The sequence below is a fragment of the Saccostrea echinata genome, unplaced genomic scaffold (assembly GCF_033153115.1).
Source record: "Saccostrea echinata isolate AGI-Se365-2 ecotype Australia unplaced genomic scaffold, CSIRO_AGI_Sech_v1 ptg000001l, whole genome shotgun sequence".
NCBI lineage: Eukaryota > Metazoa > Mollusca > Bivalvia > Ostreida > Ostreidae > Saccostrea > Saccostrea echinata.
Window position 1 is genome coordinate 47,413,546 of NW_026889750.1, and position 21,060 is coordinate 47,434,605.

General features: G+C 33.3%; 2 protein-coding genes across 2 annotated transcripts in view; one reads left to right on the forward strand and one right to left on the reverse strand.

The window, feature by feature from the left end:
- Positions 1-13,267, forward strand: part of LOC133181509 (G2/M phase-specific E3 ubiquitin-protein ligase-like) — a 35,382-nt gene extending 22,115 nt beyond the window's left edge. Inside the window, exons 3-12 of the mRNA XM_061316001.1 lie at positions 624-701; positions 1,748-1,859; positions 3,661-4,136; positions 4,461-4,649; positions 6,933-7,081; positions 8,440-8,667; positions 10,435-10,690; positions 11,111-11,243; positions 11,416-11,667; positions 13,029-13,267. Of these exons, the coding sequence (XP_061171985.1) occupies positions 624-701; positions 1,748-1,859; positions 3,661-4,136; positions 4,461-4,649; positions 6,933-7,081; positions 8,440-8,667; positions 10,435-10,690; positions 11,111-11,243; positions 11,416-11,667; positions 13,029-13,267 (2,112 nt within the window). The remainder of the gene's footprint in view (positions 1-623; positions 702-1,747; positions 1,860-3,660; positions 4,137-4,460; positions 4,650-6,932; positions 7,082-8,439; positions 8,668-10,434; positions 10,691-11,110; positions 11,244-11,415; positions 11,668-13,028) is intronic.
- Positions 13,268-13,802: 535 nt separating this feature from the next.
- Positions 13,803-19,650, reverse strand: LOC133193098 (uncharacterized). Its single transcript, XM_061329076.1, has 9 exons — positions 17,699-19,650; positions 17,381-17,468; positions 17,135-17,220; positions 16,717-16,890; positions 16,459-16,556; positions 16,091-16,230; positions 14,586-14,698; positions 14,167-14,327; positions 13,803-14,013 (listed from the first exon to the last, which is right to left on the reverse strand). Exons 1-9 carry the CDS (start codon positions 17,797-17,799, stop codon positions 13,814-13,816), a joined length of 1,161 nt encoding a protein of 386 aa, XP_061185060.1. The 5' UTR covers positions 17,800-19,650; the 3' UTR covers positions 13,803-13,813.
- Positions 19,651-21,060: the final 1,410 nt, after the last annotated feature.

Sequence of the window (21,060 nt, forward strand, 5' to 3'; positions counted from 1 at the left end):
TAGTCCGAATTTTCTCTTCGCCCAGGCGTTGTCGTTAGAGCTCACAGTGACGAGCGGTGCTTTGCGCCGCTCGCTATAATATTTATCCTCTTTTTATTATACCACTTTCTTGGGTGCTCCTTACCTTACACTTGGGGGGGGGGGGCTCCAATGACTGAACTGAATTGGGGGCTCCAAGCATGACTCGAGATTTTAGTGGAATAAATTCTACTATAAACTTTATCTGCCTTATATTTTTGAAATATTCTTTTGATTTTGGACCAGAAATGTGTGTCTGGGCAATGGAGTTTGATCAGTGTAACAGTCTGAGTTCAATGGGATGCCAAATCAGTCTAGGGCCAGCACCCAAAACATCATAACAATACAGACTTATGCTCAATTTTTATAGTTAAATCAACTACCGTTATCAGGAACAAATACACTAAACTTTACTTATTTTAAGTAGTACACATAGTTTTTAGATTTTTTTCTTTTTGCATTATGCAGACAGTGCTGAGTCTTAACAAAATTAACTTGCTTGAATAATTATAGATATTTGCTCTGTGTCATGAAACTATGTCTTCATTAGAGACATATAGTGTGTTTCACATGCACATCTTCATGGATCATTCTAATGCAAATTTTCAGATGACACAGATATATACAACATATTGGAAGAGATAGGAATGAAAGAAAGAATTCATGTGTTCAGAGAAAACATGGTAAGAAAAACTAATTAAAGGACTCGTGTTACACATGACACATTAGTATGATTACTTATCATGCTTCTTAATGATTAATAAGCTGTGTGTCAATGTAACAAGCATCATGATTTTCTCTAATCATGGTGCTCAGTAAAATTAATGTTTGTATGTTTTACAGCCTGCAGGGTTGTCCACATCAATTCTGACAGTTGTCATTAGCTCAAAATTTTTTTATCAAGCCAAAAAAAAAACAAAAACAAAAACAAAACAAATTAACTTCATCAAATCTGAAAAACCTGTTAGGGGTGGGTGGCACTTTTTTTCCTCAGATTCTTCAGATACAACCCCCCTTCCCTCTCCCCCTCCACCCACCCACCCCACCCCCATTAGATCTGCATATGCAAAAGTTACTACATGTAGATATTTTCAGAGAAACAGTAATTTGTGTCGTTGCCAAAATACATGTAATTTATTGTTTTTTGTGTGAATTTAGTTGGTGTCAATTCCATATTTGTAATTTACTATGTATATATGACATGTATTACAAAAGATTATGTCAGAAAATTTTGCAAACTACTGTTATCCTCCTTAAAACCTTTGGAAAACTGTTTACTTATTTTGAAAAGATGGGGGGAAATGCAATTTTGCATCTACAATAAACTTCATATAATTCATAAAAGCAAAAGCCATTTTTGCAATCCAACTTGGGATCTGCAGGTCAGTAGTCTGTTGTCTTACCCATTAATTATTTTACAAAATTAGAAAAACACTGGATGATTTATAATTTTATTAAAAAATATTTAAATCCCCATGACGTATGCACATATAGTGTCACAAAAAGTACATTTCAAAGGGTGATGGACATGTATGTGTTTGAGATCAGTCTTGAATCTAATTGGCATATATGTGTACATATTGTATGTTGTCAAATTACACACAAATGAAGTTCAAAAAGAAGTAAAAGTAATGTTTAAATGCATTTATTTCATTAATGTGTACACTAGTCCTAAAGGTTTCAAGATTAATGCACTGTAGATTAGTTGTGTACGGTACATCATTTTCAGATCAGAATTCAGGATGTAGTTGAACTTTCAGACAAAGATTTTGAAAAGCTTGGAGTTACAGCAATTGGACTTCAACTTAGATTAAAACAAGCTTGTCGAAATCATCTTCAAGGTAATTAACTGATTTTTTTTAACTATATATGAGATATCTCATATAAGTAACAAATATCTGTTCTCTAGATTTTAAGAAAATGGATTAAAAATTACAAGATTGTGTTGTACGAGGGGGCAATGGTGTTTGCCTCGAAGAAGAAATCCAGTTAGGTGTGACAAAGTAATCGATAAAATTCTGCATCTATGCTTAGCACTTTAAGGAGGAATGCCACACCAAAATTTTATTTTATAGGTAATAAAGACATCTCTTTTTTAATTTTGTATATATATATATAGATTTCAGCCTTGAAAGACTGATATCAGCTCTTAATTATTTTTTATGATTTTTTTTTTTTTTTTTTTTTTTTTTTTTTTGTATTTTTTTGGAGAAATTAAATGAAAAAAAAAATGTTTTATTTGCAAACAAGATGCTTTGTGATTTAAAACCATACAAGATGTATGGTTGCTGTTAATAAATGCATAATATGAGTGTAGTAAAGTATGTAAAGTAATACTGGATAGACATTTTAATTTTTTAGATAAATTATTTATGTAATAGATTAACCATACAATTTTGACTGTTTTGTGGTGCATTGTAAATTATATCATGGCTTGGGTTTCACAACCCTGGGTTTAACCTCACGAGATGAATATTTGGACCAATCCTGATCAAAATTAAACTGATCCCGATCAAAATTAAGCATCCTTAGGTGAAGGAGATTGTAAATTGTTAAAGGGGCGTGGACAAAGATTTGAAGTTAATATTTTCTCAAATTTTCTGTATGATATCATGACTTAATTATACGTTGCTATAGCACTTCACATGGAAATATAATAATAAACTTATTTTATCTGGAAATTATTGAAACTACAAATTTCGGGATGTGTTTGATTGACACATCCTTGTACTTTCACAAAGTAAACTTCATATATATCCATAAAACTTATGAAAAGTAGGAATTTTGTTATGTAAACTAGCTGTTTTTGTAAACATGACACGAGCTCTGTTATTGTTAATGTTTATGTTTCACCTGGTGTGTTCAGTTTGATAAACTCTGCACACATTAATGAGCATGGAATACTGGTGAGTTGGTTTTGCTTTCTCACATTTCTACCCTGAATTTTCTGGATTATAGTTTTACTATTTTTCATTTACACACAACAAAATTTTTACTTTTCGTAAGTATTAAGGATAAAGTTTACTTGGTGAAAGCGCAAGGATGTGTCAATCAAACACGTTCCAAAATTTGTAGTTTCAATAATTTCCAGATAAAATAAGCTTGTTATCATATTTCCGGTAGATATTTGGGGTAGAGTGGGGCCGCAATAAATATGACAAGGGGGAAAATCTGGCGATAAACAGCTGGGCCAGTATTACTCAGGTGAATGTTGTGGCCCATGGGCCTCTTGTTCTGATATGGTGTGCCAAAAACCAAGGGGCACATGGACACTAAACATAGAAAAAACTTGGAATGGCCTAATTGATAATTAATTGGCCAATCATAGACTTTTACTCCTTTTTAAAAGTTCCAGGCATATATTGTTTCTGAATTTTCCTGCCATTTTACACTATAGGAAAATCTGAATTCGCCAATTGATGCCCAGAAAGTAGAAATGATGCCTGAAAGACACCTCATCTACTTGTACTTGAGTGTAACTTTTAAAGGTCCTTCACCACCTCAAATATGTCTAAAATTTGCCAATTCCTGCCATATTCCACCTGTATTCCAGGCGGAATCCGCCTCTAAATTTCTACAGGTCAACATAATAAGCAATCTAAATATATAAATGAAAATATAATCCAACAATCTTCTTTTCAGCCAAAAGTGAAGAAACCTCACCAGTTATGAAGAAATTCTTCGATTTAAAAAAGGAAAGAGTTCGTACACAGAAGTCAAAGAAAATGAAAAAGTACTTCAAGCCAACTAGAAGAGTGTATTGTGGGTGGAAGCATTCTATTAATCCAGACTTGTTCAAGGTTGTCACTTTGAGCAAAGGTGGCGGCCAACAAATTATTGATGTTTCAAAAGATACCACATATGAAGAACTTGAAAAGCAAATTCTTGACCTCTACTTTCCAAAGGGAAGATCTATTGCCCAGAACGTGAAGCTGTCAGACTTGAATCATTACTTAGCATCATTTTCTGGAGATCCACTACCTTGCTTTCATAATGATGGTGGATTTACTGTTGGAAAATTTTTTGACCATATTAAGACATATCCAGTGAGAGTATACTTACATACATGTGCTTCAAAGAAAGAAGATGATGATGACAATTATCTGCCTGATATTTCGGTACTAATATCTTCTTTCTTTACATAACCTTAATAATGGTATGTTTAGTAAAACTAAGTATTAAAAAACCCTTTTCAGAAACAGAGAGAGATTTATTACTGCCTTGTGTCTGCTGCATTTTGAATGGAATTTTGAGATGCATGGCACTACAGTGCTAAGTGTTTATATGGTTTGTTTGTGAATATGAAGCAGGAATTTTGTTTGTAATATATGTAATAGTTTGCAATATGAAAGACACAATTTGTTATCAACACTTAAATAACATGCAAGAAATCTTTTATTTTGGAATGCTTTGATCTTTTTTTTTATGATTTCTTTCAAAAGAATTCTCCTGGTCCTTCTGATGTTAGAGAATGTCAGTCATTAAGCCAGTCCAGTCAGTTGGAAAACCCACAGTTACTACCAGGCACATCTGATGCAGTTTTTACAGATGAAGGATCAGACACAGAATTTGAAAATGCTGGTACTCCTGTAATATTTTTCAGAAAGTCAAGACAGACTTGTTTAACTTCAGTGAGTATTTGAAATAATATCCCATGTTTATTATAACATTTACCAATTTACAATTATGGACTTCAGTGTAGGTCGATATGTGGTTATGAGGACCCATGTTACTTGACATTGGTTCTTATAACCACATATTGACCACTCACTGAAGACCATAATAGTTATATAATTACTCAAGGTGAATATTCTGACACAGTCCTAACTGAACGGATTTGGCTGTCATTATGTCACAATGGTAAAAACATGCATCTTATATTATGATGTCACGTTCTTTGTCACTTTGGTACAGCCGATTGAACTGTAAGTCTTGCGATATCATATTCTGCAGACTCGCTTTCACCTCAATATCACAAAAGTATGAATATCACGTGACATCATTTCAGCCAATGAAAATCATGAAAATACTCTCCTTATATAAATTAATGTATATTATTAGTCTCTTATAGCTGAAACCAGAGGAGACATAGATTTCTTCCATGTTCATCCATTTGTCTGTCTGTCCAATTCTTGTGTTGTAACGCATTGACTTAGTTTTCACTGTATTGCTTTACACTATGGTACAGGAATACTCTACCTTTACAAGAATCTATATATGGTCATAACACTTTGTCTGACTGACAGTTTGTAAATATGTCTATATGTACATGTATATGAATAGTGATATGTTATGACAAACAGTTTTAATTGTAAGTTTTGTAACTATTTCACATTTTGTGCAAAAGGAGTTTGCCTGTACGAAAAGTCCGGGCGGCTTAGACACGGCTCGGGCACGGATTCTGTTTTCTAGAAATCCATGCTTATAGCATTCTTGCTCCTATGTAAAATATATATGGGAAGCCGTGCCTTAAAGTGGTCAAGGCACGGACACAGCATGGGATATTGGCCGAATTATTTAAATTAGATCACACGGTTTTACAAAATCCGTGTCAGAAAGCCGTGCTAGTATCCATATATGGACTCGCGGATTCTGCAAACCCGTGTCTGAAACCTGTGTCATTTTCCATATATGGAGACATGGATTTTTGGAACCTGTGTCAAAAAAGCCGTGAGACATATACCGTATATGGTGTCACGGGATCTGTGCATTTGTGTAGATCTAGGTCAGGGCCATTAGAGAATCTCCTGATGTAACTGTGGATGCCAAACTGGTGACTGAAACCATGCAAACTTCACAATGCTTTACATTATTATTATGCTTAGTTTTAGAATTTTAAAAGTTAAAAATCTTATATGTATGTGTCCATTTACTTTCTGTTAAAAATTTACTTTATCATTTACAATTTATGCTAGTTTGTAATTAAGAATTTAATGATATTGTACAATTCATTATTGTAATTTTATCAAAGTTTGCACAATCTGAGAAAGAATTTGATTAAAATAAAACTTTCTGTAACACAGTGATGAAACATAAAATGTCTAGGAATTACTTGGTGAAAGTCCAACTAAAGTCATTCAAATAAACAAAGACTATTTCATCATGTTCATTGTCAACATATTGCAATACAGAAAGATCATTAAAATTGAAAATGACTTATTTATTCTATATTAGACTTACTGCATTTAGTTCAAAAGTGATGAAATCATTCCATACTGACATATAACAATTCCAACTGAGATCTATTAGTTATATATCCTTTAACTAGAGTAAAATAGACACATTCTTAGCTCATGACCATAAATCCCTCCAATTTGATATTCAAATAAAGGAAGTTATGATTGAGCCAAAAGTCAAAAGCTGTGAGATATGAATAAATAGTTTAAAGCAAAACCCGCTTGATTAAAAACCTCTCCCTGGGACACAGATTCCGTGCCCCCACACTGGTTTCTGTGAGCAAGGGTTCCTCACTTTCAGACTCAGAATCTGTGTCCGTGTCTTGGACATGCAGAACCTATGCGGCTTTCTAAAAACCTGTGCGAGTTCCGTGCTTTAGCCGTGCCTATTCTACCTCAAAATTTCGTATAGGTGATTATAAGAAAACTATTCTTTAGCCATAAATTTTGTCATCATACAGTTTTATCTGTATGTATGTATGTATATCTCTATGTGTGTCCAATCTTGAAATACTAAAATTTCTAAAACATGTTTCTGAATCAGTAATTTTTCCATTCACCCTCCTTATGTGGTATATTTTGTTTTAAACATTAATGTATGTATTAAGTACATCTCTCACTTTCCTATGTTAGCTATATCCCTAAGCAGGGCTCTGTTTTCTAGTGTAAATATAGGTAAAGTATCAATTAATCACAAGAAAGAGTGATTAAATTAAGTTTTTGTCCATTATTTCACAGACTCCTAAACCTGACAAGAATGGTAACAAACCTTTTTTGAGTGAAGTATCAATCTCGAGTGCAGGAAGCCAGGATTGTAGTGATGGTCAAGATTTAGATGGAGACATGCAAATACAGGCAGCTATAAGAGCTAGTTTAGAAATTATGCAGTAAGAATAAATACTTTTATTATATGGTTGAATAATTTCTATCTCTCTGAGTGGCTGAGATCCAACAATGTAGAAAAAATACTACATTACATTTACCTGCAATTGACCTTCCAGGTGAATATAAGGATTTATTTTCTCTACATTGGTCTAAAAATAGATTGGAAAATTACAAATCAACTCATATAGTTTTGAAAGCTATTCTTCCACTCATTTGAACATAACAATTAGGAAATATATAATATGGGGCATGGGTGATGTGGGGGGAAGGGGGGGACCCCTTCCCCTCCCCAAAAAACACTTCTTTTCTAAACGTAAATTTTTACTCTTAATTGATACAAACAATTTTCATTGAAAGGATGGTCCCCCACTAATGGACCTTAAATTCACCATCCCTAACCCAACCTCAAAACAAAATTTGAAGTGAAGAGAATTCTTTTTTCATGGGAGATAATCAATTGAAAGATTTTTTTCGGCTGTCACTTTCCCCTAATAATGCTCCCTTTTCTAAATCGATCCTATAAAAGAGGCTGGGTTTATTTTTTTTTGTCTTAGCAACTAAAGTAGATTTTAAGAAAAAATCCAAATTTAAAATATGATGGTAATGTTTATTTAACCCTGCTTCTCTCATTTTTAGCTAGGACTATAAATGTAAACAAGTAAGATGGCATATGAACTGCTTAATGAGTTTGAATCATTTAATCATTGAATTATATAATAAAACAATTATAATTGTTGTTTTTGCAGTCAATATGATAATTTAGCAACCTTGGAAGTACAATATTCACCCAGCCTTTCGGGCTCGGTGAATATTGTACTACTCAGGTGGTTAAAACTCCGTATTGACTGAAAAAAGCAGCAATAATTTTGTGTAATATTTTTCCACCAATATTAACTCTAGTATTTCAGTTAATAGTCCCCTATCAGTGAAACCAGAGGAGACTGTTGGTTTCCTCTGAGTCTGTCTGTCCGTCCGTCTGTCTGTCCATCTGTTGGTCTGTCCTTCTGTCTGTCTGTCAGTCTGTCCCACTTGGTTTTCCACACTTTTTTTCTAAATGCTTACAGATATTGAGCTGATTTTTGTTATGTAAGTGTATCCTGATGAGTTAAGATTAAGTCTGCTTCATTGATTTTTGACGGAATTATGGCATTTTCAATTTTAAATGGATTATACTCACCCCTAGGGGACTATTTTTGCTAATTAAGGCAATACTTGGAATGCTTGTTTCGTCGAAACACAGTATAATGTTTTAAAAATCAAAATTAAAGTGAAAACTTCGTTATAAAATTATGTTGTTTTATTATCTTGTAAGCAAACTGTTTTATAATTTTATGAATTCTAATTTCATTTGAAACAACAGACCACAGCAATTCATTGACTTCGATTTAAGAAAGTGGACAATGAACACACTCAAGTGTGAGGAGGAGGGAAATGTTAAGCAGTTGGTTGTGGTTCACAGAAGGCACATTTTGAACTCAGCACTAAGGGCTTTGGACAGGACTTCATTTAAGTTGGAGGAACCATTTAAAGTAGAATTTCCAGGTGAACTGGGATCCGATTTTGGAGGACCAAAGAGGGAATTTTTACGGTATATATAAACAGATTTATTAGGGCCCCTGCTCTGTGGGTGCCATATGATGATCAGTCTGGTCTGTCTGTCTGTCCATTTTCTGCCCATTATCACTTGCCTAGAAAAATGTTTTCTCTTTTCCTGGCCTAATCTAGCTCATGCTTCACCTACATATTGCCTGTGGATAGAAGGTGTGCAGTGAACTTGAACCATTTGTAGCTTTTCTGATAAAAATTTGTCCATTTTTCTGTTGTTGTCATTTATGGTATCATTATCTTTTTAAAATGTCATCTTCTTCTTCAGAACCACTTTGCCAATTTCAACCAAACTTAAGAACATAAAGATATAAAACAGATCTCCAACACTTTGCGATAATGCAGCAGTAAATTTACTTTATTTAACAAAATAAATTTACTGCTGCATTCTCACGAAGCGTTGGAGATCTGTTTTATATCTTTAAGTTTACAACTTTAGGTACAGACCCTATTGAATACCATTCGATATCCACATGTGAGAATCTTTCGCAATTTTAACCTCAAGGTGTTGGTCTCCAGTTTTTCTTTGCTTTGTATCAAACTAAAGAACAGTAAATCCACTATTGATCATATTTATATGGAAGCATTCTCAGGTAGGGTAGATTCTAATTTGTTCAGATCATGACCCATGGGGATAGGGTGGGGCCACAATGGGCAATCAAAGTTCAACATTGGAAAAATATTTAAAATCTTATCAAGAACAGCAAAGTCATGATTGGTCATATTAATACAGAAGAATCCTCTGGTAGTGCAGATTCAAGTTTGTTTAAATCATAACCCTGTGGCTAGGATGGGGCCATAATGGGCAATCTAAGTTTAACATAGAAATATACTGAAAAATCATTAAAAATCTTCCTCTTAACAGCAAGGCCATGATAATTTCTAATTAATACAGAAGCATCCTTAGATAGTGTAGATTTAAGTTTGGGAAATGTTGAAATTATGACCCTTTGGGGCTTGGGCGGGGGCCACAGTTGAAAATAATATTCAATACAGGAAAAAACCTATAAAGTCTTCTAAAGCCATGATTAATCAAATAAATTTAGAAGCATCCTCAGTAAGTGTAGATTTAAGTTTGTTTAAATCATCCCCAAGGAGTAAGTTGGGACTTCTTTTATATTTAAACTTTTCAATACTGAATGGATTTCTACTTCTCTGGGCTAATGTGTTCAGTGGAGCAGTGTAGTCCTTGTACCTCATTCAAATTAAAAAAAAAATTCTGATTGTAACATTTGTCTGGAGCACATATTTTCTCTCCCCTTTGCCCAATAGTGCTCCAGCTTCATCTGTAGAGTGTGTGCATAAAGATTGTGTGGTGTCCTTGAATTAAATTTCTAGATCAAACCCATGCATGGTCAAAGGAGATATTTTCTTTCCCTTTTGGTCCTTCTGACTCCTTTCTCATCCAGAGTGTGTCCATATAGGTAAAAGTGTTAGTTGAAAGTTATGGGCAAATTCCAAATACTTGCAGTACTGTATTTTACATGCCCCTTGATCATAATGACCTTAACTAATACTAGTATAAAAGTGGGTCCCTTTGAGATGCTGACCATCTCAATAATATCAAGTTATTTAGGAAAGCTCCTATGATGCCACATTAATTACATAAACTCCTACTTATTTAAAAACAGGAAAGTAAATTTATTATAAAGGCACCGGTAATGATTAGTAAAAGAATAATGAATTCATGAAATTGTTTAGTCTGCAGTTGTTTATTGAAATTGCACTTAAATCTGAGTTTGTATTTTAGTTGTCTTATGAAGGAACTGGCTAGTACCATTCTGGAAGGGGAACCATATAACAAGTCGTTTATACACTCTGTGCCACTGTTAGAAAAAGAGATGTTTTTCAAGGCTGGAAGATTGGTGGTATGGAGTATTCTCCATGGGGGGCCAGGTATTCCATATCTAAATCCAACTGTTTACCAGCTTCTTATTGAACCCAAAGATGTTGTGTATTCAATAGATGATGTCATAGACCTTGATGTCAGAAATAAAATACATAAGGTATACATTTTTTTATTCATCTGAAACAAAATGAGAAAACAGTTGCAAGTGTTTGAAAGTTAACTGAACTTACATGACTGTATAGATCTATACTACAATGTTTAAAATCAAAATTGTATCCGGATAAATATTCTTTGTTTTTATATGTTATACAATTTAATTAATATACATATTGAATGTATGATATGAATAAATTATGTGGGACATTGTATTTAGATTTAGATATTTAGATATTTAGCACCCTGCGTGGTGCTGTAGGGATTATTATTATATATTGTTATAGAGGGAGCTTAGTCAGGGCCCCATCCCTGGTAGCTACCCTATATATCATCTTTAATGTTATAGGTCTGGGAAATAAATGTGGAAAAAAAAATCTTAACATTTAATAATACAGTAAGATTTACTCTAATATGCTTACAGCTGCAAACTGCAGATGACGAAGAATTGTCTCTTTCGATGGATTGGTTGGTAGAACATGGAGTGTATGGTATCATTCCACCATACACAGAACATAAGAGAGACACTATGGTGAGACAGCTATTGAAGAGTCATGTTACCTAAGGTGATTTTATATCATTTTTTTTGGTTCACAAATACATTGTATTTATCTGTATTGATTTTCATACACCTTAATTATCCCACCAATATCTGTTTTAAAACATCAATGAAAGATATTGAAGCTTTTTTTCTTGCCAATATACCAGTAACTACATATCCTATCAATATTTCTTTAAGAATCCATGCAGAAATTGCACAGTTCAGCCAAGGATTGAATAGTTTAGGGTTCTACACACTTATGAAGAGCAATTCTGAGGAAATAAGGGGACTTTTTCTTCACACTTTGTCCAACAGCATGTTAACCATGCAGAAACTGAAAGAAATTATACAGATTAACTACAGTGAAGATGGATCAAATGACAAAAAGAGAGAAGAAGATACAATGTATGCTTTTGAACTGTTCCTGCAAGATTGTTCAGGTATAAAGAATTAAGTACATGACTGTTTATCTGTGAAATGATGCAAGTTCATAGATGTCATAGAAAAACCCTTGTGTACCAATTTTTACTCTCAACTTAAACATTATTTAAGTCAAAGATATTTTTGTTCGGATTGTTTTGTGGGGTGGAATTTATGTTCACAGACCAAGTACAGCAATATAATGTTTCTTATTTGATTGATTTATTTTTATAAGATTTTCAGTTAATCAGACATTATTAAAATAAAGGGATTATTTCTTTACTAAAATTATATTGTAAATTCAAAGATTGAGAGAACTTGAGGGCATGGCAATTTTTAGGTCACCTGAGTCACTCAGGTGACCTATTGCTACCCGTTTTTGTCTGTCGTCGTTCTTGTCTGTCGGTTGTAAACTTTTGAACATTTTCAGCTTCTTCTCATAAACAATCAATTTTGGCATATAGCATCTATGGATGAAGTAGGACAAAAATTATGAATTTCATGGTCCCTGTCCCCCTGTGGCCTGAGGGGTGGAGCTAAAACCACCAAAATTAAAGCAATCTTTAAAAATCTTCTTCTTTATTCCTGGACATGAAGCCGTCAAACTGTTGGCATGATTGTAATAAGCATTGAGCCCTCTACCAAAATTGTGAAATTCATGGCCCCAGGGTCAGGGGTTCTGGTGTAAGGGCGGGGCTCTATTGATGATATAGTGAAAATGCATTAAATTATTCAAAAATCTTCTTCTCTGCTCGTAGGTATTATTTAAACAAACTAAGTACATTGTTATGATATGCAAGGATGCCTCTTCCAAATTATGAAATTCATGGCCCAGGGTCAAGGTTTCTGGTGAAAAGGGGAGGGGGGGGGGAGGTGCTCTGTTGATTATATAGTGAAAAAGCATAGTTTCTTTGAAAATATTCTTTTCTGCTTCTGGTTAAAAAGCAAAGAAGTTAAGTGTATAGTTATGATGAGCAAGAGCGCTTCTTTCAGAGTAGTGAATATCATGACCCCTGGGTCAGATCCGCTGGTATAAGGGTGGGGCTCTTGATAAGCAAAAGCTGAGAAAATACCAGCTAAAACTATATTTTTGTTAATTTTTTCTTTGAGAAAATACAATGATTTTCATCATTTGATCTTTGACATCTTTTTAAAACTCCTGGTAATGTATGCTGTTTTTTTTTTTTTTGTCTTAAAACACCTGATGAGATTCTATAATTTTGAATTAGGAATATCCTGGAAAATGGTTGGTAAGGTACATGTATATGCAAGTTGCGTATGACCTTAAGAGGCAATAATGCTTTTCTTAGTCACTATTTGCAAGTTCTATACTACTTAACATGTATTTCTAACTCATCCCTTTATTTTCCTTTTCTTTCAGAAGATACATCTGAAATTAATCTAAACATGCTCTTGGCATTTTGGACTGGAGCTGACACAATCCCTCCACTAGGATTTCACAAAAAGCTTGAAATTAAATTTGTGGAAGACCCTGCCCGTTTGCCAGTTGCACATACCTGCGATCTTTTGTTGGAAATATCTAGGGGAGAAACCCCTGAGGAATTTCACAGAAAAATGGAGTTGGCAATCACTTGTGGGGGGGAATTCCATCTTGCTTAAGACAAAATAAACTTTATGTATTCAGTGCTACATGTATATCTATGTTTTGAAAGTTTTCTCCAATTTATTTTTAAACTCAATAATGGCAGTGATAGTCATATGAAAGAATAAGAGTATTTCTTAAGGGAAAGATAATACTAAAGGGCATTGATAATCATATGAGGAGTATTTCTTCAGGGAAAGATAATACAAAAAGACATTGATTTTTGTATGGGAATATTAATTGATATTTGGTGTATTTGTGGTACTGTAAGCATGCTTTTGATTTTTAAATTCTAGATTGTTGCATCTGTATGCATAAAAGTTTTTCTCAGAGCAGTTTGCTTTCCTTGTATCCTCATTTTGCAATTTTCATTAATAGTTGTTCCAATGAATATGGCATGTATGATCACCCAATAAACATAGTAATAATTTCTGTTTGTGACTTTTAATTCATACACTTAGATGATTAGTGTACATGTACAACATTTTTCATGAAAATCGAAAAAAAAAAAGTCGAGTGAAACATAAGGTGATGATTTATTCTCTGTGCTCTTAATTTGGATTTTACAACTTTTCAACCAAGTACTTCAAAGCCTCCATGGCCTTCTCAGTGGTGTTTGGAACAGTTCTCCCACCCTCCAAAAGCAAATGCTCAAAGTATGCTGCATAGTCCTCACAACATCCTGTCGAGCTTGGACTAGGAAATAATCTTTGAAACTCTAGCACGTCATGAATATCCACTGGAAATTTATAATCTACTGCACCTGTACATAAAAAAAAATGAAGTCATAATGTGTTGATACTGTATTAATTTGAGCACTGTGAAAAACAACCAAGGTATCGAAGGAGAAAGGTAAACACCGAAAAATATTCAAATTAAAGTTAGTGATTAAAGAAATCTTTGCTAGGAAATATACCAAAAATTTCAGGGTGGAAAAACATCATTTCTGGTTTTCCTGGGAGACTTCCATCATCATCATAGAGTCTTTGTGCTCTGATGTAATGGTTATTCCATTCTGTTTTGATCTGATCAAGTTCTTGTTGGATGATTTTCATAAAGCAGAAGCGAAGGCATTCTCTAAATTGGTAAATTTTAAATGTCAATTTTGAAAAAAAAAAAAAAGAATTAAATCAATGTGAAATTTTTCCTGTAAAATTGTGATTGACTAAAAAATGTTTATATTTCTTAATATTTCTTAAGAAAAAAATCTTCCTCATTATAAATGGTTGCTTTAGTCTAAGTCATAAGGATTTAGGTAACATGCAGAAAAATCATAATAGGTTATAAACACATAAATTCTTAAAGTATAAATAAAGAATTTATTTCTCTTCTTACATGTGCTCGTTATTTGCTGATGAGAACATCCCTTGGTCTTCCATGTCTTTGAACAAGTGTATCCAGAAGGAGATGCCCATCTCTCTCAGTGTTCTCCACCAGCGTTCAATTCTCTTAAAACAAAATCTGTTTGTGAAAAACTGAAGGCTGATTTTTCAAAAATAGGTCAAACTTCAAGGTCATTGAGTACAAATGTTGGTACTGTCACAAGGAATACACAACTTCTGCAATATAAAACCCCTAGGATCAACCGTTCAAAGTTATGACCAAGTTTTACAAAAGTAGGTTAAACTCCTAGGTCAATTATTTTAATGTCGGTACTCAAAGACAGATTTTTTTTTTTTTACAAGAAGTACACTTGAGAAATATGAAATCTCTAACACCAACCATTCAGAAGTTGTGTCCTAAGTTAAAGTTTTTTCACAAGTAGGTCGAACCCTAAGGTGAAGGTCATTAGGTCAAAAAATGCATTAAAGTCTTTGCAGATAAACATACAGACAGACCCAAAACTGTATGGATAAGGCCCTCCAATCTTTAATCATAGGGGCATAAAACAATCACATAATTTAGTCATATATTAATTTCATAATGATACAGAAACAATAATTTGTATATCAATTGTGCAGAGATATTTTAAATCATTAAACTGACTTCATTTTCAAATTTTTGACAACAGGTTTCTGGAAAGGGATGCAGAGAGGGGTATGGGAGGGTTATCCCTCCCCTAGGTCAGAAAATTTAGAATAAAAATGCATACAAGTCTGGTGCATTCTGGGGGTCATTTTTTTCAAATATGAAATAAACAAATAAAGCAGCAAAACTTTAAACAAAAGATTGGTGTTTTCAGAAGTTGCAATTACATCCATTCCCCCCCCCCCCCCCCACCTTGATGGCTTTGTAGTATAACTAATACTATAAAAAGAACTGTGTCACCTTGAACTCTATTAAATGAAACTGATGCAAATAATGAAAGTATCAAGTTAGCAAAACTTATTTTTTTTAAAAATTATCTGTGGTATCAGATTACACAATGACGCCTATGAAAGATAATAATAAGAATTTATTTTTTTGGTCTTTGAAAAGTAATATTGAAAATAATGAGTTGATCTATTTCATTTTAAACATGAGATAACAATTTTCCATCAGGAAAAATGTTCAGAAAAGTATAGAGTTTGAAGAGAAACTTAAATGAGGATTACACATGCAAATTTTAAAAGTATTCAATTACTTCAGTTATTTGGTCTTACATCAAGTTAAGACTAACTGAATTGACTGTGATTGGGGTAGTAGACCATTCAGATTTAATCAAGCCCCCCCCCCCCCCCCCCCCTTATTTTCAAATCAAAGGGCAAATTACTCTAACTTCTACTGCAGGAGTGTTAACTGGAATTGGAGCTCGATCCTAGGTGTGCAGATTTTAGAAGGTTATTAAAGTCATCTGATCTGTTTATACAACATAAGTTACTGAATCATATTGTTATTTTAAAAAAACTTCATATTCATACCTGGTTAGACATCGATCTTCCTTTGATTACACTCTTTTCTCCACACATGTCATCATTATGGTACCAACGAAAAGATTTTTGAATGTCCTCAATGTATATATTCTCAGTTCCAGCATCAAGTCTCACACACCTTGGAGCACCTATGTATTGGAAAACTCATACTACCATGAACTGAGACAATTATGGTTTCTTTGTTCAAGTAAATATTTTTTACAAAATAATGCATTTTATTTGTATTTATTCTGTATCAATACAAAACAATGTATTTAGAATGTTACTTAGTAGAAAATTAACTTGTGAAAATTAAACTGCAATATACAATTTCAGAAATATATTTATCAATGATTTGTAAAAACTATATACTCAACTATTTATTTCCTCCAGGTAATTCAAGAAATATGATGCTACAACAGAAGGGTCATTGTTTGTTCTTGCAACTTTAAGCCATAGTATTCGTCTTGAAAATCTGAAAGAATAGGAATTTGATCATTTCGAATAATAGTTAATATTATTTTCTGATACGCAGCTACAACAGTATATAACAATAATAAATTCTATAACTTCATAAATTCTTGTAATCTTACATGACTCAAATGAACACTAAAAACTGATACACATTAACTTACCCACACATTGCACCATGTATAGCGAAGCCAAATGGCTTCAACTTGTCGTACCCATCAACATGTACTAGATAATTTGGTCCATTGTTTAGATACATTCTTCTTGTCAAGCAGTGACTTGCTCTTAGATCAACTCCATCAGGATCGATTATTCTTAACAAACACAACACGTCATCCCTGGAACAGTATATATATATATATATATATATATATATATATATATATATATATATATATATATATATATATATATATATATATATATATATATATCATCAACCATTTTAAATCTAACCATTAAATTTAAACAAAGAAATGAATTAAATGAAATTATTATAAATATCTTATTTATATAAAACTCGTTATAAGCAATAGGCACATCGTTTGAATTCTGTTTATTAATCATAATAAGATAATATACCTTCCTATAAAGATGCCATGTTTTTGAAGAAGTCTTCGTTTCATCGAACGACACCCAAGAGTCTGTCCACTGAACATCATTTCTTCCTTTAAGTAGAATATAATGTAAATCATATGAAAAACATTTGTATGAGTTAACTATAAAAGATAATGAGCTATCATCAAAATGTAGATGTTATTGACGATTTTTCTATATTTCATCAATCTATCAAAAAAGAAAGATGAAATAAAACACAAGCAATACTACCTGAATTGCCCTTATTGCCATATCCACATTGTATGATCTCCGTCTTCTCAAATTAAGTCTGGTCATGCGCCTTTTCAAATGTCTACAGCTTAATTATTTAAAAAAATAATTCATAAAATATATCTTAAAATGGAAGATTTTAATTTTACTATTTCTTAAATAACAGATACATGTATATACATACAAGTAGAACATGCATATAAAACAATCTTTGAATGAGACTATAATGTATAGTTACTTTATTACTCATAGAGAAACTATTAGCCTATACATGTACTAATATTATTATTATAACTTATGACAATTAATGATACCTACCTTATTTTCACACCATAATTACTCCAAAGAAGGAATATGATTTCTTTATTATCGTATCCGTTAAAGAAATATTCTTGAATCTTTTCGTCAACGAACGCCATGTTGTGCAATGACTGCTGGGAATGTTATCCTGTTATAGAAAGTACTAGTCGATAGAGCGATGGTGCGATGACACGATGACGATAGTGCGATAAAGCAATAACGATGACACGATATAGCATCGCGTCATCACTATCGCGCCATCGCATCATCGCTATCGCACCATCGCGTCATCGCTATCGTGCCATCACGTCATCGCGCTATCGCTTCATCGTACCATCGCATCATCGTCATCGCATTGTCGTGCCATCGCATCATCGTCATCGCGCCATCGCACCATCGCTTCATCGTTATCGCACCATCGCTTCATCGTCATCGCATTATCGCGTCATCGCACTATCGACTCAAACCTCGATGGTGCGATGATGCGATAGTGAACTGCATGGCCCTATCCGGATTCCATACGATTCTCCTGATATGATACAACATTTTAATACCAAGCATTCTCTCTTTCTTTTACATTTGGAATTTATTTGATTTTTATTTAGAATTAATCAGTTTCCAGAAATAGCGATTTTCGGTATATTAAAAACAATTCTCGCTTTCATTGTCGTGTTTCCCTTCTAAAAATGCATGTTGGGAGTTTAATTTGTGATACACATATTTAATTTAACCCAAAGAAATGCTTATTTAAATGTTTCATATTTATTTCAGGATATTCAGTCAGAAATGTTAAAATCCGAACCCGATCTTTTAAGCTTACAAGAAAGCTATTAACAAAAAATTCAACATGCGCACAATATCGATGAATCGGGCTACAGTCCATTAATACTTTTTCCTTAGGGAACAGTATTAACGTTTTCTCACGCAGCCCGTCCCTTATTATTTTATATACTGCTTGCAAATTCAGGAACTATTTCCTTTTACGGAACTTCTTTCTTCCCCTACCGATTCTAAAAATACGCTTGCATTTCTTCTGTAGTCTTAAACAATTAACTTACGAAGGATATCAGAATGCGTGGCCGAATGGTTAGCGCACCTGCCTTTCAATCCAAGGGTTTTGGGTTCGAACCCTGCTGGAGGAGCAATTTTTTTTTTTTTTTTTTTTTTTTTTTTTTTTTTTTTTCTTTTTTTGCATTTTTCTACTTTTTCTCAACCCAAATGACACGGAAACACTTAAAAAGGTGGAAAGACCTCTAATTGTTCTCTGAACAATTAGTCTCCTAGTTATTATTATTATTATTATTTTTCCGCTACGGCCTTTTGAACTGAAAGACTTATCGAAAAACTTTATAGTTCATGATACTTGACATCAAAAGTTATTTCGAAAAACTACCCAACGAGTATGACCTATGACCCCTTTCGGAGTTCTTGCCCCTTGTACGAAAAACCTTGTTATCGCTACTTCTTCGAAACCGTAAACCGTAGAGGTACAAAACCTTCACCGATGTCTTCGACTAATTGAGGGGACTCTTCAATCTTTTCAATGCGAAAGTATTCGTGGACCCCTTTTATGAGTTATTGCCCTTGAAAGTTTTTGATGTTTACAAATAATTAAAAATTTTCAAAACGATAAGTCGTAGAGACATGGGACCAACTGCATAAGATTCATTGACCTTTGACCTTAAAATATTTCAAAGGTCAAAGGTCAAGGTCATTCCAAAAATGAGAAATTAAGCTCTTTTTCTATCTTTTTTGTCTTTCAACATATACTATATATCTTAGCATCTTTAATATGTCCTCTTAAAACTATTTCAAATATTTCATTCTTGTCCCCAAAGTTTGACCCCTTTAAAAGTTATTGCCCTTTTCATTAAAAACCTTGTTATCGCTACTCCTCCGAAACCGTAGACCGTAAAGACATCAAACCTTCACTAATGTCCTCAGGGTCTTTAAACACAACTTCAATCTATTTAGTGCGAAAGGGTCCGATGACCCCTTATATGAGTTATTGCCCTTTAATGTCATTGCGCTTACTATTAAACCTTATAACTTTAAAACCAAAAGTCATAGAAGAATGGGGTCAAGTGCAATGTGACCCTTGACCTTTGATCTTTAATATTTGTTCAAGGGCAGTGGGCAAGGTCATTTCGAAATTTTTAAAATTCTCATTTTTTCCATTTTTCAAGCAATTTCTGGTTTCTCTTGTAAAAACATAATTAGTAGAGAGTTAAATATGAAAAATATATGAAATTTAAGGAAGGTGGAAAGACCTCTAATTGTTCGAGAACAATTAGTCTCCTAGTTGTTATTCTTATTTTTCCTCCCATATTTTGTGCAAGCGTTTTCTCAAAAGCTATTCAGTAGTTTTCAGTGATTTTTTCAGGGATAATGGACATTATTATGAACTTTGTGCATTTGAGGAGAAAATTCAAAAAATCTCTTTTGGTTCCGTGTAATGGCCAATTTTCTGATTTTGAATTGGACTTTTGTCTTCCTATCTCCTCTAGAACGGCTAAAGATATGAACTGGAGACATGTCAAAGATGATAGAGCATGACTTGTAGATGACTTGTAGATGTTCTGACCAATTTTTTGTGCGTCGTTGATGCTTCCGGTCACCACCGGAAGCAAATTTCAAAAATGGATTTTTTCAACTTTTTTTGTTTTTCAATATTTTTCTTTGATATTACTTTGGTTAATAGAAACACTTCTAAAAATACTTAATATATATTTGGTTTTAAAATTGCTAAATTCAAACTCTAGATATTTGCATTTTAAAATTTGAAGCGGTCAAAATGGCGGCCGTCTCCGTAAACAACCGAATGTCTTGTTGAACGAAACTAGCATAAGGATCAATGAAATGTGCAGGAATTAGTGGATCTGGTAGATTTTGGAAATGGATAATCTGTCTTTGAAAACATAAATACTCTGACCTCCAAATGCAATAAAATAAGTAATTTGTACGGTACATATGATACATGATGATGGAAACCATTCAATAGAACAAACATTTTAAAGAAAAGCGCGAAGATTTGCTCATGACGTTTGGCGCGAAATAATGTATTGTAACACCCCTCCCTTTTCATAGTAGACAAATGGTCTGATACAGAAGAGCAGAAAAAGATAACATAGACATGAAATACATGTATGTAGAATTGCATGGAATAAAAAGTTGAATATATGTGTATAACAATAAAAGAAGTAAACAGTATGATCAGTTCATCAATAATAGATTATTTCTTTGCTGACAGTTATTGTTTAATTAAACTCAATTAACGAATTCCGATGTTAATCTGCTTGCACAAAATTTGGCTAGCTAGTTTGCATTCTATAATTCCGCCGTATATATATATATAAAAAAGCTTTTATCCTCCTTCACGC

Excerpts from the sequence above, each read along its gene's own strand:
- LOC133193098 (XM_061329076.1), bottom strand. The coding sequence starts at position 17,799 with ATGGCGTTCGTTGACGAAAAGATTCAAGAATATTTCTTTAACGGATAC. Across the intron at positions 14,699-16,090 it reads GAAGATCGATGTCTAACCAG|AGAATTGAACGCTGGTGGAG; the intron begins GTATGAATATGA and ends TTTTGTTTTAAG. Across the intron at positions 14,328-14,585 it reads TCAGCAAATAACGAGCACAT|AGAATGCCTTCGCTTCTGCT; the intron begins GTAAGAAGAGAA and ends TTACCAATTTAG.